General features: G+C 49.0%; 1 protein-coding gene across 1 annotated transcript; it reads right to left on the bottom strand.

Moving 5' to 3' along the window:
* Positions 1 to 840: 840 nt before the first annotated feature.
* Positions 841 to 5,422, bottom strand: LOC149460122 (uncharacterized). Its single transcript, XM_089680168.1, has 2 exons — positions 5,212 to 5,422; positions 841 to 1,588 (listed from the first exon to the last, which is right to left on the bottom strand). Exons 1-2 carry the CDS (start codon positions 5,420 to 5,422, stop codon positions 993 to 995), a joined length of 807 nt encoding a protein of 268 aa, XP_089536294.1. The 3' UTR covers positions 841 to 992.
* Between the last annotated feature and the right edge of the window lie 8,734 nt (positions 5,423 to 14,156).

Genomic DNA, 14,156 nt, shown 5'->3' with positions numbered 1-14,156 from the left:
ACATACAGAGTTGTTGTTGTTGGTCTTCGAAGGCACCCCACAAAAATGATCTGAAATGCACCTGCGGACAACCATATTACACAAAGGCCTCCAGCCGCAACCAACCAGCTCGGAGACAACCATACCGTCCGCAGTGCAGCACCACCACCTTCCAGTTAAACCTTGGTTAACTGGAATGTCCCCGGGCACACCATACCACCGATGGGTCCCACACCATTATCTGTACCTCCAAGATAAGAACCGCCTCCAAGACCAACAACCGCCCAAGACCGAAACAACCCCCTGTCCCCCGAGAGGAACACAATACCCCCTATAACATGGGAGGGAATCTCACTCACCAACGTCCAGCTCCGAAATGATGCCTCCCCCCCCCGGGACACCCCACCCTAAGGTGCGGCAGAGCCCACCCACGCTCTCTCTCCACCAACCAGCACACCCAGCTATACTTTTCCACACCCCCCTGGCACATCATTAACCCTTTCTTATTCTCCTTCCCACTCTAGGCCTAGTCATGCCTGCCCTGCGCTAATTTTCCTTTCCTTTTTTCGCTACGGGCATTACTTGACTAGAGCACCAGAGATAGGTCATCCAAATCCCCCCCCCCCTTACTATACTTAAATAAAACCATGACACCAATTTTGGAGTAAATGGCCAACATGGCCTTTTATTACCAAACATTTTTAACACCAACCATTCCTTATAACAGAAACATACAGAGTTGTTGTTGTTGGTCTTCGAAGGCACCCCACAAAAATGATCTGAAATGCACCTGCGGACAACTATATTACACAAAGGCCTCCAGCCGCAACCAACCAGCTCGGAGACAACCATACCGTCCGCAGTGCAGCACCACCACCTTCCAGTTAAACCTTGGTTAACTGGAATGTCCCCGGGCACACCATACCACCGATGGGTCCCACACCATTATCTGTACCTCCAAGATAAGAACCGCCTCCAAGACCAACAACCGCCACAGCACGCTGGGTAAGCCCTTACCCATGCGTGCCCCACCACAAACGAACAGCTCTCTGAACTCCGTCCTGCAAACCCAGAGCCCATAAATCCGTGCCAACGGCATTGAGATGAACCCCATCACTCCGCAGATACCGCCAAGTATCAACCTCCAACTCAAAGTGCCGGACCACCAACCCCCCATTTCGAACAAAGAAGCGCCCCACCTCCTTGTTGATCTTGATCCGAGCCTTATTGAGCCGCTCCACCGACCGCGCCAAACGCCAAGAGGTGCGGGCTACCATGTCCGACCACACCAACACCATCTCGGGATAATCCCGACGCAATTGAAGAAAATCCAGCTTAACATCCCGCACCAGCACCCGCATGGACCGAACCCCTAGATCGTTGCCACCCGCATGAAGTACCAAAACATCCGGCGGTCTATCCAGGCATGCAAAACGCCGCACCTCAGGTACCACACGACCCCACAACATCCCCGGCACACCTATCCATCGTACACAAGCCGCTTGCCTAGCCAATCCCAGCTGCCGGCCATTAGGCCGCACATCCGCCCGCCGAGCCCCCCAAAAAACGTAGGAGTGCCCCAGGATCCAGACCAGGCAAACCGCTCCATCTGAAATAAAAGAACAAAAACTACCACAAGAACCAACAACATCACAGAGACAGGACAAACTCCCCCAGCCCCAGCAACCAAAAGAACCCGGAAACCACCCTTAGTCCCCCAGCAGATGCGGGCGAATGTACAGGTGAAATCTCTGCGAATCCCACCTACCAATCCGTTTTACCGCCTCATCCGACAAACCCCACCGGGCGGCCTCAGTAGCAGCCCCAATACGAAATGAGTGTGAAGCATACAAAGACGCATCCAAACCAACATCCCGTAAACATTTCCGAAAAACCGACACAAATTGAAAACGAGTTAACGGGGACCCATCAGCATGCATTAAAAAGGACCCCTGCCCCACCGGACGCCGGGACAAAAATTCTCAAACCGCATGCACCGGGCACACTAGTGATCCTGGAAGGGCAAGAAACCGAACCCGCGCACCACGACCCCAGCGGTCCGTCTTAGACCGACGGATGAACACCTCCACCCAGTCGCCCGAGCACACAACATCATCCACCAACAACCCCCCAAGCACCGATTTGGATGGACTAACAAGCTCCCCAATACGCAACGCCCCAAAGAAGGCCACCGCAAAAGCCGCCCTAAACAAGCCCACTTCAAATTCCGAAGAACAAACAAACCGCAAATGTGTAAATAAAGATCCTAACAACTCGAAGGACACCGGGCGACGAGAATCCCTACAGCGATGAGCCCTACGGTAACCCCGAATAGCCTGACGCACCCAGAAATCTTTGGTAAAATCCCGACACCCTTGTAACTTAAAAAAGAAGGCCAAACCAGCCAACCGCCGATCCACCGCCACAGCAGACACCCCCCGCTCCAAATTCCTCGCCAAATAGGACAGCAATGCCACACGCACCTCCGGCCCCCAGGGATCAATATCGACCTGTTGTAACAGGTCCAGCCACTCCCGCCAAACCGTCGAGTACGCAGACCATGTCGCCTCACTCACCGACCACCGGATCCAGCCGGATACGACCCCAAGGCAATCTCCCACAGCCAGTCGGGACAAGGAACCCCACGGTGCTCCGCAGCCGGCGCCAACTCCCGGAATTTGTCCCACTGAAAACGAGACAAAGCGTCAGCCAAAGTGTTGTCCACCCCAGGGAGATGCACCGCATGGATAAAAACAAACATTCAGCTGCAGGCAACGCAACACTAAATGGCGAAGCAGGCCAACCACCGGCCGCGAGGCAGCCGACACCCGGTTGATGACCTGAACCACACCCAAATTGTCGCAATGAAAACGAACCTTCTGATTCCGAAAATCTGCACCCCAAACCTCAACCGCCAAGACCACCGGAAAAAGTTCCAACAGAACCAGGTTACGAAGGAAACCCGCCGCCACCCAGGAAGGAGGCCACGGAGCCGCACTCCACCGACCCTGAAAAAAGGCCCCATAACCCCCGGAAGCCGCCGCATCCGTGAACAAGTCCAAGTCAAAATTGCTGACCGGGCCAGACATCCACAAAGCCCGTCCGTTAAACAAAGTCAAAAAATTGTGCCAAATCCGCAAATCCTCCCGAAGCTCCCTAGTCAAACGAATAAAATGTAAAGGGGAAGTAATCCCTGCCGTCGCCGCCGCCAACCGGCGGCAAAACACCCGACCCATTGGCAGGATGCGACAAGCGAAGTTCAGTTTACCCAACAATGACTGTAAGGCCCGCAGTTGAATTTTTCGCTTGCCGAGCACCCCACCAATTTCCCCTTGCAGGGCCAAAAGCTTGTGCCCAGGCAGCCGGCACTCCATTGCATCAGAGTCCAAAATGATACCCAGGAAAGTAATGATCGAAGCCGGGCCCTCCGTCTTGTCCAAAGCCAGCGAAATCCCAAAACGTTCAGCAACGTGTTGCAAAGTGGCCAGTAAAACTGCGCACACTCTGGAAGCTGGCGGACCCACGCAAAGAAAATCATCCAAATAGTGGATGACAGAATTGACCCCGGAAACATCCCGCACCACCCACTCCACGAACGAACTGAACTGCTCAAACAAAGCGCAAGATATGGAACACCCCATGGGAAGGCACTTATCAACGTAAAACGAGCCCTCCCAATGACAACCCAAGAAACGAAAACTGTCCGGATGTACCGGCAACAATCGAAACGCGGACTCAACATCCGATTTCGCCATAAGCGAACCACGCCCATAACGACGAACCCAGAAAACCGCCGCGTCAAATGACGTGTAAGACACTGAACAGGACTGCGGATCGATAGCGTCATTCACCGACCCCCCTTTTGGAAAAGACAGGTGATGAATTAACCGAAACGAATTCGGCTCCTTCTTGGGCACCACCCCCAAGGGGGAAACCACCAGATCCGAAAACGGGGCGCAAGAAAATGGGCCGCCCATACGACCTAACCCCACTTCTTTTTGCAACTTAACCGAAACAACCTCCGCATGCCGCAAGGCCAACCGCAAGTTCCGAGCCAAGGGGGGAACGGAAGTCAAAGTGCACGGGATGTGGAAACCCTCCGAAAACCCTGCCGCCAGCAGCCCAGCGGCTGCCCGATCAGGATATCTATCTAGGAAAGGCTGCATCCTTTCCACCCTCACCGGTGTCGTCCCTCTTACCCGCATGCTCGCCGGAAGGGCCTCTGCCCCGCTTGAAACAGCGCGACAACGGATGGGAGCCGCCGCAACCGGAACACTCATGCTTAAAACGGCAGGACCCTCCGAAACGACAAGCGCTCTCCTGGAACTGCCAACAGAAGCCCCTACGCTTTGAGGCCGATTGTCCGGGGGAGAATGAACCACTGGTCCCCCCCTGAAAAAACGGACCTGGAGGCCTCGCTGGAGTCATGAGGCGCATCCAAAGGCCAATGTCCTTATGGTCCCAACGCAATGAAGGGCGAACAGCCCGCCGCTGCCGAAACTGCTCATCATACCGAAGCCACGCAGTCCCACCGTAAACCCTGTGAGCCTCGCTAATGGCGTCAAGGTAACAAAAGAGCGCCGAGCAATGCTCAGGAGCCTTCTCCCCAATAACACTGGCCATGATCGCAAACGCCTGCATCCAATTTGCAAAAGTACGCGGGATAAAGCGAAAACGCCGCTTCTCCGCTTCCTCCCGCCTGCCCTCGTCAACCCGCAACCCCTCTAAAGGAAAACGCTCCAACGGCAAGAGCGTGAAGATCTCCACATACTCCCCGCTCCAAATCCGCTCCCGAACCTCCAACGGCAAGTGCGCACCTAAAGGGCCCTCGAAGCACATGTATACCTCGCACTTGGCCGAGTCCGCCAAGCCGACCGCTCCGGACACCCCCATCCAAAGCCGTGGAACCCAAAGCATCAGATTCCGCCGCAACCACCCCAGGCCCAGAACCCGAGGGAGGAGAAAGCCCCGATCTCCGCACGGCCCCCCCGTCCTGCACTCGGACCTGTAAACCGTCCCCACCAGCCGGCTGGAGCCACGCCGCAGCAGGCCCAGGGACCCCACTACCGCCCCGCTCAAGTCGCTGCAACAAGTTACGCAAACCGGAAATCAAATCGCAGAGCCCCCCCCCCCCCCCCGAGACCCGAATCGGGAACGCCGACTTCCTGCACCGCCGAGGCCCCGCCCCCAACAGGTCCCGTGGCGCCGAAGAAAAAGAAAAAGGTAACTCACCAGGCTGCCCAGGAGACGTCCCATCAGCCGCGCGACCCACGTCCAGCGATGCCGAGCGGCCAGCTGTCGCCCACGCATCGGGTTCCGACAGCTCGCCCTCCAATCTCACGTCCTCCCCTCGACGACCGGATGGCCTCCCAGTCCCAGGAGCCACGGATCCTCGAGCGCTGTGCCTCTGCTGGCTCCGCCTCCCGGCACCAGCCACGCCCATCGACGTCCCTGGGGTCCGACCAGACACGCCCCCGGCAACACTCTCCTCCAGCCTGTGGCTCTTCGGAGCCCCCGCTCCACGCTTCCCATGGGGCCTGCCGGCTGCAGCAGGGGACAGCCCGGCAGCCGCAGCGCTGCGTCTCCCTCGTTGGGCTCCCTCCCTGACAGGCACCTGTTCAGTGGAGGAGCCGGTGACATCCTGCTTCCTCAGCCGCGCGGGCGGGGGGGAGGGGCTTCCTCCCCGCGAGACCCCGCCCGCCGAGCTCCGCCGTTGCCGGGGATTCCTCCCGGCCTCCCCGCGAGCAGAGGCAATGGAGCGCCCTGCCAGCGAGGCCGGAGGGTCCCGAACGGGGCTCCCAGTGTGGCGCTGAACTCTGGGGGAGGGGGAGCCCGGACTAAAGCGCTCCGGAGGCCGAGACCTCCGAGCACGTGGGCGCACCCGCCCCTCTCCCGCTGGTGAGGAGCCCGGGTCCAGTGAAAGACCCGGGTCCTGGGACAAGCCCGGGTCCTGCAGGAAGGCAGACACCCGGCGCTGAGCTCTGGGGGAGGGGGAGCCCGGACTACAGCGCTCCGGAGGCCGAGACCCCCGAGCACGTGGGCGCACCCGCCCCTCTCCCTCTGGTGATGAGCCCGGGCCCTGCGATAAGCCCGGGTCCAGGGACACGCCCGGGTCCTGCAGGAAGGCAGAGACCCGGCTCTGCAGCCAGTCCATCCCATGAGAGGCTGCCGCCTCACGCAGCTGGGCCACCAAGCCATCCATGACAGCCCCCCAAAGATCGCAACGAGACCCCCAGGGAAAAAAGGCCCTAACAATATGCTGGCGTTGGGAGGGAATGAATCTCACTCACCAACGTCCAGCTCCAAAATGATGCCTCCCCCCCCCGGGACACCCCACCCTAAGGTGCGGCAGAGCCCACCCACGCTCTCTCTCCACCAACCAGCACACCCAGCTATACTTTTCCACACCCCCCTGGCACATCATTAACCCTTTCTTATTCTCCTTCCCACTCTAGGCCTAGTCATGCCTGCCCTGCGCTAATTTTCCTTTCCTTTTTTCGCTACGGGCATTACTTTTTTCCTGTTTAGGCATCTATTGTACTTCTAGCAAGGATGTTGACAAGTTGATGAGGGAGACCAATAAATCATCAGCATAGAGGCCTATTTTATGTTATGTATTGCCAACAAGTATGCCAGTTATCTTATATGTTGATTTGATCACCTTTGCTGATCAAAGATCAGGTGGGAATCCCTGTTTAGTGCCCTTAGTTATTTGTAAAGGTGTGAAACACAAACTTAAACATTCACAATGTGTTCAGTTAAATGCCTTCTCTGCATCCACCAAGAGGAGAGCAGACAATTGGTGTTTTTCGGATCAGTTTTACCAGATCTATAAATATTCTTCTTGTTTCGTCAGCTGCCTGCTAACCTTTAATAAAGCCTACTTGATCTGTTTAGGAAGTTTATCAAGTAGTCAGTGAACTAAAAGTCTAGCATAAATGTTTGTGTCCATGTTTATTAACGATACAGAGTGATAGTTTGCAGGGATAGTGGGTTATTTTATTGGTTTGGAAATTGCTATTATAAGGACTTCTAAGGACTAGAATCCTCATTTTAATTACAGATATGTAGCACCCTCTAGCTTAACTAGGTAGGATTTTCTGTTAGTTAGAAGCTTGTTAGAAACCCAGATTTGCATTTTTAGGGGAACTTGGCCAATCCCCAGGCAGGAAACTGGACATGGTGGCCAAGGGAAGCCCTTAAATATGACAGAGCCTGACCAGCAGGGGAGTTGGGTGGAAGATGGACTGAAGTAAGATGCTGGAGAGTTAAGCCTGATAGGGGGCCCTAGGGAGGGGAGCCTACCTACAAGCTGGTTGCTAGACAGAAGGATCTCTACTGTGCCAACTCTCCTAAGGAGGACAATCCTGTCAGCAGGGAAGGAACCAGCCTAGTGTAAGGCCTGAAAGCAGCTGCAACCCACCAAGCTAACAGGACAGGACAGCTTGAATACTTCTACATCTCCTGGGCCAGATAAAGGGAGAGGATGGTCAGGTTCAAGACCCAACTAATTCTATTTCGGGACTACTTAATTGACAGATCTTGTAATCCCTTGCTCAGGGATACCCTCAGTGTAGCCGGGTGAAGGAGGAAGGATTCATATTGGATCTGAAGCGGTACACCAAGGGGACTTCAGTGCTCCTTAACCACTTGACAACAGGCTATAGCTGAATGACGGCTACAGTGCGGTTGTCCAGTTCTGGGAGGGAATTATATGACGTCCTGCTAGAACGCTCCCTCCTGCGCACCACCAGCGGCACGCACCCAGCGATCTCTGTGATTACTGTGTCCTAAGGACACAGCTGATCACATGATGTGGTAAAAGGCCAATCACAGCTGCTTTTTACCATGTGATCAGCTGTGTCCAATGACACAGCAGATCACCAGGTAAATGCAGTTGCCGCTTGTCACCAGCACTTTCCTTACGTTGTCACAGCCTAAGGAAAGTACTGGCAAGAACCAGCAACTGTTAGAAAAGAGATTGACACTGATCATCAGGGCACTGATGATCAATACCCTGATGATCAGTGCCCAGCAGTGTCACCCACAAGTGCCCAGCAGTGCCGCCCATCAGTGCCGCCTCATCAATGCACATCGACGGAGAAAAATTACCTGGTTTGCAAAATTTTATAACAGAAACAAAGAAAAACTTTTTTTAATTTTTTGCACTTTTTTGTTTATAGCGCAAAAAATAACACACCCAGCAGCGATTAAATACCACCAAAAGAAAGCTCTATTTGTGTGAAAAAAATGAGAAAAATTTCATATGGCTACAATGTTGCATGACCATGCAATTGTCATTCAAAATGCAACAGCGCTGAAAGCTGAAAATTGGCCTGGGCAGGAAGGGGGTATAAGTGCCCAGTAGGGAAGTTGTTAAAGAGACAGTGCTGTTTTTGCTGAACCACATTTTTGTACAGTGTACAGTTTACTAAGAAGTTTGTCCTCAAGTTTGCAGTTCCTTGGGCATCCCACATACTCCTAGACCCATCAAAGTTGTTAACACCTCTATAAAAGAAATAAGAAAAACAGCTCAAGGATGGTTTTACTGACTCTGTATGTGAAGATATGGGAAATGCATGTTGCCTGGTCGTGCAGAGCTAAGGGGGACCCATCAAATCTCAGCGGCCCCTAAGGGGGTGAGCGCTACAGATAGATATGTGCGATTTGTTTCGTTCCGAACCAAAATTCGGACAAAATTTTCGTCATTCAGAGATTCAGATGTATATGATGAAATGATTAACGTAACGAATTAATCAGATACAAAATTATTTTTTTTAATTGTGCACATCTCTAATTACAGAACGGCTCAAAACAGTGTAAAATAGGTAGAAAGCTATGTAAACGCTGCATTTTATCTTGCAATATTTTTAAAGTTATCTGGATTGGAAGACTCAAGATACCAAATTCCACAAGGAATATACTTTATATATAACTGTAAAATACGCAATGTGCTTAAAAGAAAGCCTGCCTTGTTTTCTCCCCCCCCCCCCCCCCCTCCCGTTTCACTTGGCATAATAAGAACATTGGCTGCTTGTTTTCACTTTATTTTACAGTCTCTATTATATGTGTATTTTATAGTCTCACTTATCTCTTGGACACTGTAAGCTATTAAAGTTTTCCCAATGAAACAGCGCAATTCTTAGTGTTTATTTTGTAGTGTGTGTTATTTGTTCGGAACACCGTGTTCCTCCTGTTTAGTGATTATGCGACTGTGGGTGGGTGGTCTGCTTCTGGTCATTTCCTTCTAACCACCTGTCTTAAATTGTATCTGAGATCTATCACAAGAGAGTAATTGAATGTGGAAAGGGATCCAGGCAAATCGTTATTCCTGAACATCAGCCTGCATCTCTTTCTTTAGGGTTACAGTCAGGTCAGTATAAACAAATGGTAAATCCAGATATTAAGTCTGCTATGACCACTCCTTAAATTTTACTCTGAAATGTAAAAATACAGCAAACCAAAAGGTGAGACCCCAAACAACCCTACCCAAAAACAAAACACAAGTGCAATGAAATGGCCCCCCCATATGATTCCCAAGAGAGGCTTTGATGTTATTGCTGTAGTACTGCATTGTGGTGGTATGAAGCAGAAAAAACAGGAGGGACAGTTAGCAGATCCCAAAATAATCACTGCAAGTTTCTCTGTAGATTGCTATTTTTTCATAACCCTGTGTCAGTGTGACAGTACTCTCATAATTGTGTCCAACTGGGAGACTAGCTACAGGGGCTAAGGGCGGAGGTAAAAACAATATACTGTATAGGGAACACATTCATTTAAATATACATTTATATACTTCTGCTTATAGCAGCAAATCAACACATTTACCAAGTTAAAGGAGCCCTGCCACTTTCTTAAGCAGTCCGTCTTCACTAAAAAACATGTTTTGAAGCATCTCTGCAAATAGGGACAATTTAGAGAAAAAGTCTGTAAGTCTGTAGATGCTTACTCAGTTTGAGTTTTACCTTGTTGCAGCCACTGTTTGCTAGAACCGTTTAAAAAGGAGTGGAAAATATGTCAGATGTTATGAGTATATCCTTTATTTCATGCTCCATTTATCTTCTTATGTGAATAAGTGTCAGAATGAGTCTAATCCAATTAAGTAGGGTTAGTCTTTGGCCAAATTATTATACATTCTACGGCAAGTGTGAGCAATTTTGTCCATATATATATATATATATATCTTTAACTAGATATTATTGCTCATAACAAAATATACTGATATATTTAAATTGTGACTCTCTTTTAGGAAATTACTTTTCAAGACATGTATGACTCGTTTTGTTACAATTCGAATTTCAGACAACATTTTTGTCATTCAGAGATTCGGATGTATCAGAATTCCTGAATCTCAATGCTAACAAATTTCAATGAATCCAAGATAAATTATAATGAAACAAATTATCAGATTTTTAAATTCAAACTTAATTTGAATTAGAAAATGAATTTGAAATGGAAACATATTGCAATAAATAGAATAGAAAAAAAATAGAATAGAATGAATATAGCTGCCTTCCAAAATTTGATTTCAGAATTCGAATTTCAAAATTGATTTGGAGATAACAAATATACAGCACACATCCAAATATACAAAACAAATCATTCTAGCATAATAAATATGAACAAACAAAATTAGCAACAAACTAATCTGAAACGAAACACAATGGACTTTTCTGTTATCCACATCTCTACTTTTAAACTTTTGAATTATCCAGTGGCATTGTCTATGTCTCAAATCTTTTGATGTTTGATTGTCCATTTATCATTACACATGCACACAAAAGCCCCCAACTCCATGTGCCATATGGTGGAATATACGTATTCAGCAAACTATAATACCAGTATGTCTCCTTGTTATTATGCCTTCCTTGCAGCACTATATGAACAGGGCAAAGGAGATGACCCCATAATAGTCTATGACAGGCTTTCAGCCATTGCGATAGGTCACAGCCATGGAATGCAGTTAAGTATATATCTGGGGTGTGGAATGGTGGATTCATTTAATGATTACACTAATTTCTAGGCAAAAAAAAAAAAAAACAGGAAATGAAAAATACAGCTAATACAGGAAAAACATTGTACCTGTAGCCCCAATCCATGGCACTCCCCAGACTACAGCTGCATGGACTAGGTTGTCACCCCTGTCCTCGCATTGCAGCTGTCATTACCCTTTACCCAGCCACAAGTGAAGTGTGCGGTGCAGCTTCACAAGCAGATAGGGGGAGAGAAAAGAACACAGGCACTGTAACAGGGCTGCTGGGGGAAAGCCTGCCCACTGCCTAGGATACAGAAGACATTGTGATTGGCTACAGTGCAGCCTGGGGAGGAATGGCCTTGCCTGAGGACTGCTGGGAAGAGCAAAGACTTGTGGAGGAAGTAGTCCCCAGAGAGAATACACTTGTAAATCTGTGTGGGACTACAAAGCCGAGAAGCTGTGGCTATAGAGATGATAAAAAGAAAGTAGAAGCCAGGGGCTCAGGACAGCCTCAGAGGTGACCATTATAGTAGGCTTCTGTATTGGAGAGAGACGATTTACAGCTGTGAGAGATTGCCACTGCCAGGTCCTGAGGAACTGCTGACATCACTAGTTCTGTGAGATCTACCAGGTCCTGAGGCACTGCTGCCACTGCTGACATCACCAGTTCTGTGAGATCTACCAGGTCTTGAGGCATTGCTGACATCATTGATCCCGTGAGAGAACGCCATAGCCAGGTCCTTATTTGCTGCTGACATCACCAGTTCCAGACACTAAAGAGCAGGAGGAGGTGTAACCACAGGCTGCATGGTGAGAGGCTGCTGGCAACAACTTTCTTGCCCACTTCTTAAAGGGATAATGTCACCTTGCCTTAGGATACAGTTGGGGTACTTACAGCCTGCCACCCTCCCACTCTGTGGGATCCCTTTAAACCTGAGCACTCCAATGCAGGAACTTTGAGCCCCAACCATTACACTGGCCAGTGGGAGGGGTTTGGAGAGACTGAAGGGCCTTTAGCTTCCAGTACTTAATGTTGCTTTAGTTAGGACCACCCTAGTTTCAGGGTTCAGGTGCAGAGATAATCAGTCCCTTTATTAATTCAGGTGTTGTGATAATTCATTAGCTGTTATTTCTGTTCTGCTTTGTTGCCTTTTGAGAATATTTTCCAAAAAAATCCTTCTTATTTACCCTTGGTGTATCAGAGGGTGTGGCATTGCAGGAAGGTCATTGTCATCCAGACTCCAGGGACACAAACAGCAGCAGCTCCTTTGGGGAGTGCTACATACCTCCGGTACTATTTATAACAATTTGCTACAAATATTTCCCTGATTCACTGAAGAACGAGCTGACTGCAAATTGCAAACTCACTAGCATTCTCTGTGTTAAATAAGCCCTGGTAGCACATTTTCTGCCTTCAAATGTTTAAAAATAGTTGTTACAAGAGCTCATTGAAGATAGTTGAAATCAAATTATATAATTTGACCATGTCAGTCCCCAATTTTCGTTGATCTAAAAAGGCCCTTATACCAGTTGGCAGTATGTTTTGACCACCTTCTGCTAAAAACAACATTGACTAGTGTATAGGCCTTTATGATAAAGGAAGAAGCACACCCACAATGGAGCATACACAAAGTGAACTGAGAGCCCTGGAAAACTCACATCCATCAGTGATTCCGTGTTCCAACAAGGGATAGAATTCCTGGGCTAACTGCTGCTGTGATCTGATGCTGAAGTCCTGTAGAGAAGATGACAGCCATTTTTAAAACGGCTTAGTGATCTTGAGGCACATAGTTACACACAAGCACTATTGACCTCAGCGCTAGGAGGTCAAATCATCTGGTAAAGAGTTGGTGTATATTTGTGGTGTTGGAGAAGCACTGACGTTTACACAGTCTGCATAGTGGATTGTCAGCCCTTGATTTTCACTAAATACATTTACTACAGCACCTAATTTTCACTGAATACATGGACTATTTTATTATTGAGTTTGTTGTACTTTTTGTTGATCATTGACGTTGTAATTAGAGATGAGCGAATCGAAGTATCCGAAGTGGAATTCGAGTCGAATATCGGAAAAATTTCGATTCGTGCCGAATCCGAAAAATAGCCTAATTCGGACGCGCGAATCGAAATTTTTCAGAAAATGGCGGCTGACATGTGCGGCGACGGAGCGGGGATGTCTGGGAAGGCGCGCAGACAAGGCGCGCTGACCCATAATGCATTCCTCAACTACATGTGATCGCATCAGCCAATCAGCAGCCAGCCAGCCAGCACTGTGTAATGGTCGAGCTATAAATAGCGGCCATTTTGGAATTCTTCATTTGCCTGCAGTTATTGAACAGAGGCAGACCGCTCTGTACTAGGGACAGGGACAGAGTTAGGGCCACAGAAACGATAATTGGGGACAGAGAAAAGTTACTTAGGGACAGAGAACCATTACTCAGGGACACAGACTTGTTAATGAGGGCCACAGAATCATTATTTAGGGACAAAGAAACGCTAGTTAGGGCCACAGAATTCATACTCAGGGACAGACAGAATTGTTACTCAGTGCCAGAGAATTGTTACTTAGGGCCACAGAAACGTTATTAGGGCCACAGAATTTTTACTCAGGGACAGACAGAATTGTTACTGAGTGCCAGAGAATTGTTACTTAGGGCCACAGAAACGTTATTAGGGCCACAGAATTTTTACTCAGGGACAGACAGAATTGTTACTGAGTGCCAGAGAATTGTTACTCAGGGACAGACAGAATTGTTACTGAGTGCCAGAGAATTGTTACTTAGGGCCACAGAAACTTTACTTAGGGCCACAGAATTTTTACTCAAGGACAGACAGAATTGTTACTGAGTGCCAGAGAATTGTTACTCAGGGACAGACAGAATTGTTACTGAGTGCCAGAGAATTGTTACTCAGGGCCCCAGAAACTTTACTTAGGGCCACAGAATTTTTACTCAGGGACAGACAGAATTGTTACTGAGTGCCAGAGAATTGTTACTCAGGGACAGACAGAATTGTTACTGAGTGCCAGAGAATTGTTACTTAGGGCCACAGAAACTTTACTTAGGGCCACAGAATTGTTACTCGCACAGACACAGAATTGTTACTCGCACAGACACAGAATTGTTACTGAAGGCCACAGAACTGTTACTTAGGGCCACAGAATTGTTACTCGCACAGACACAGAATTGTTACTCGCACA

The sequence above is a fragment of the Staurois parvus genome, unplaced genomic scaffold (assembly GCF_062004578.1).
Source record: "Staurois parvus isolate SC_StPar_1 unplaced genomic scaffold, SC_StPar_1.0 ptg000235l, whole genome shotgun sequence".
NCBI lineage: Eukaryota > Metazoa > Chordata > Amphibia > Anura > Ranidae > Staurois > Staurois parvus.
The sequence above is the reverse complement of the archived record's forward strand: the minus strand, read 5'-3'. Positions and strand labels throughout refer to the sequence as shown.

What these genes read in the sequence shown, in the direction of transcription:
- LOC149460122 (XM_089680168.1), bottom strand. Translation starts at nt 5,422, where the DNA reads ATGGGCGTGGCTGGTGCCGGGAGGCGGAGCCAGCAGAGGCACAGCGCT. An exon ending in GACGTCTCCTGGGCAGCCTG is followed by an intron (nt 1,589 to 5,211) that starts GTGAGTTACCTT and finishes CTTTTATTTCAG; the next exon opens with ATGGAGCGGTTTGCCTGGTC.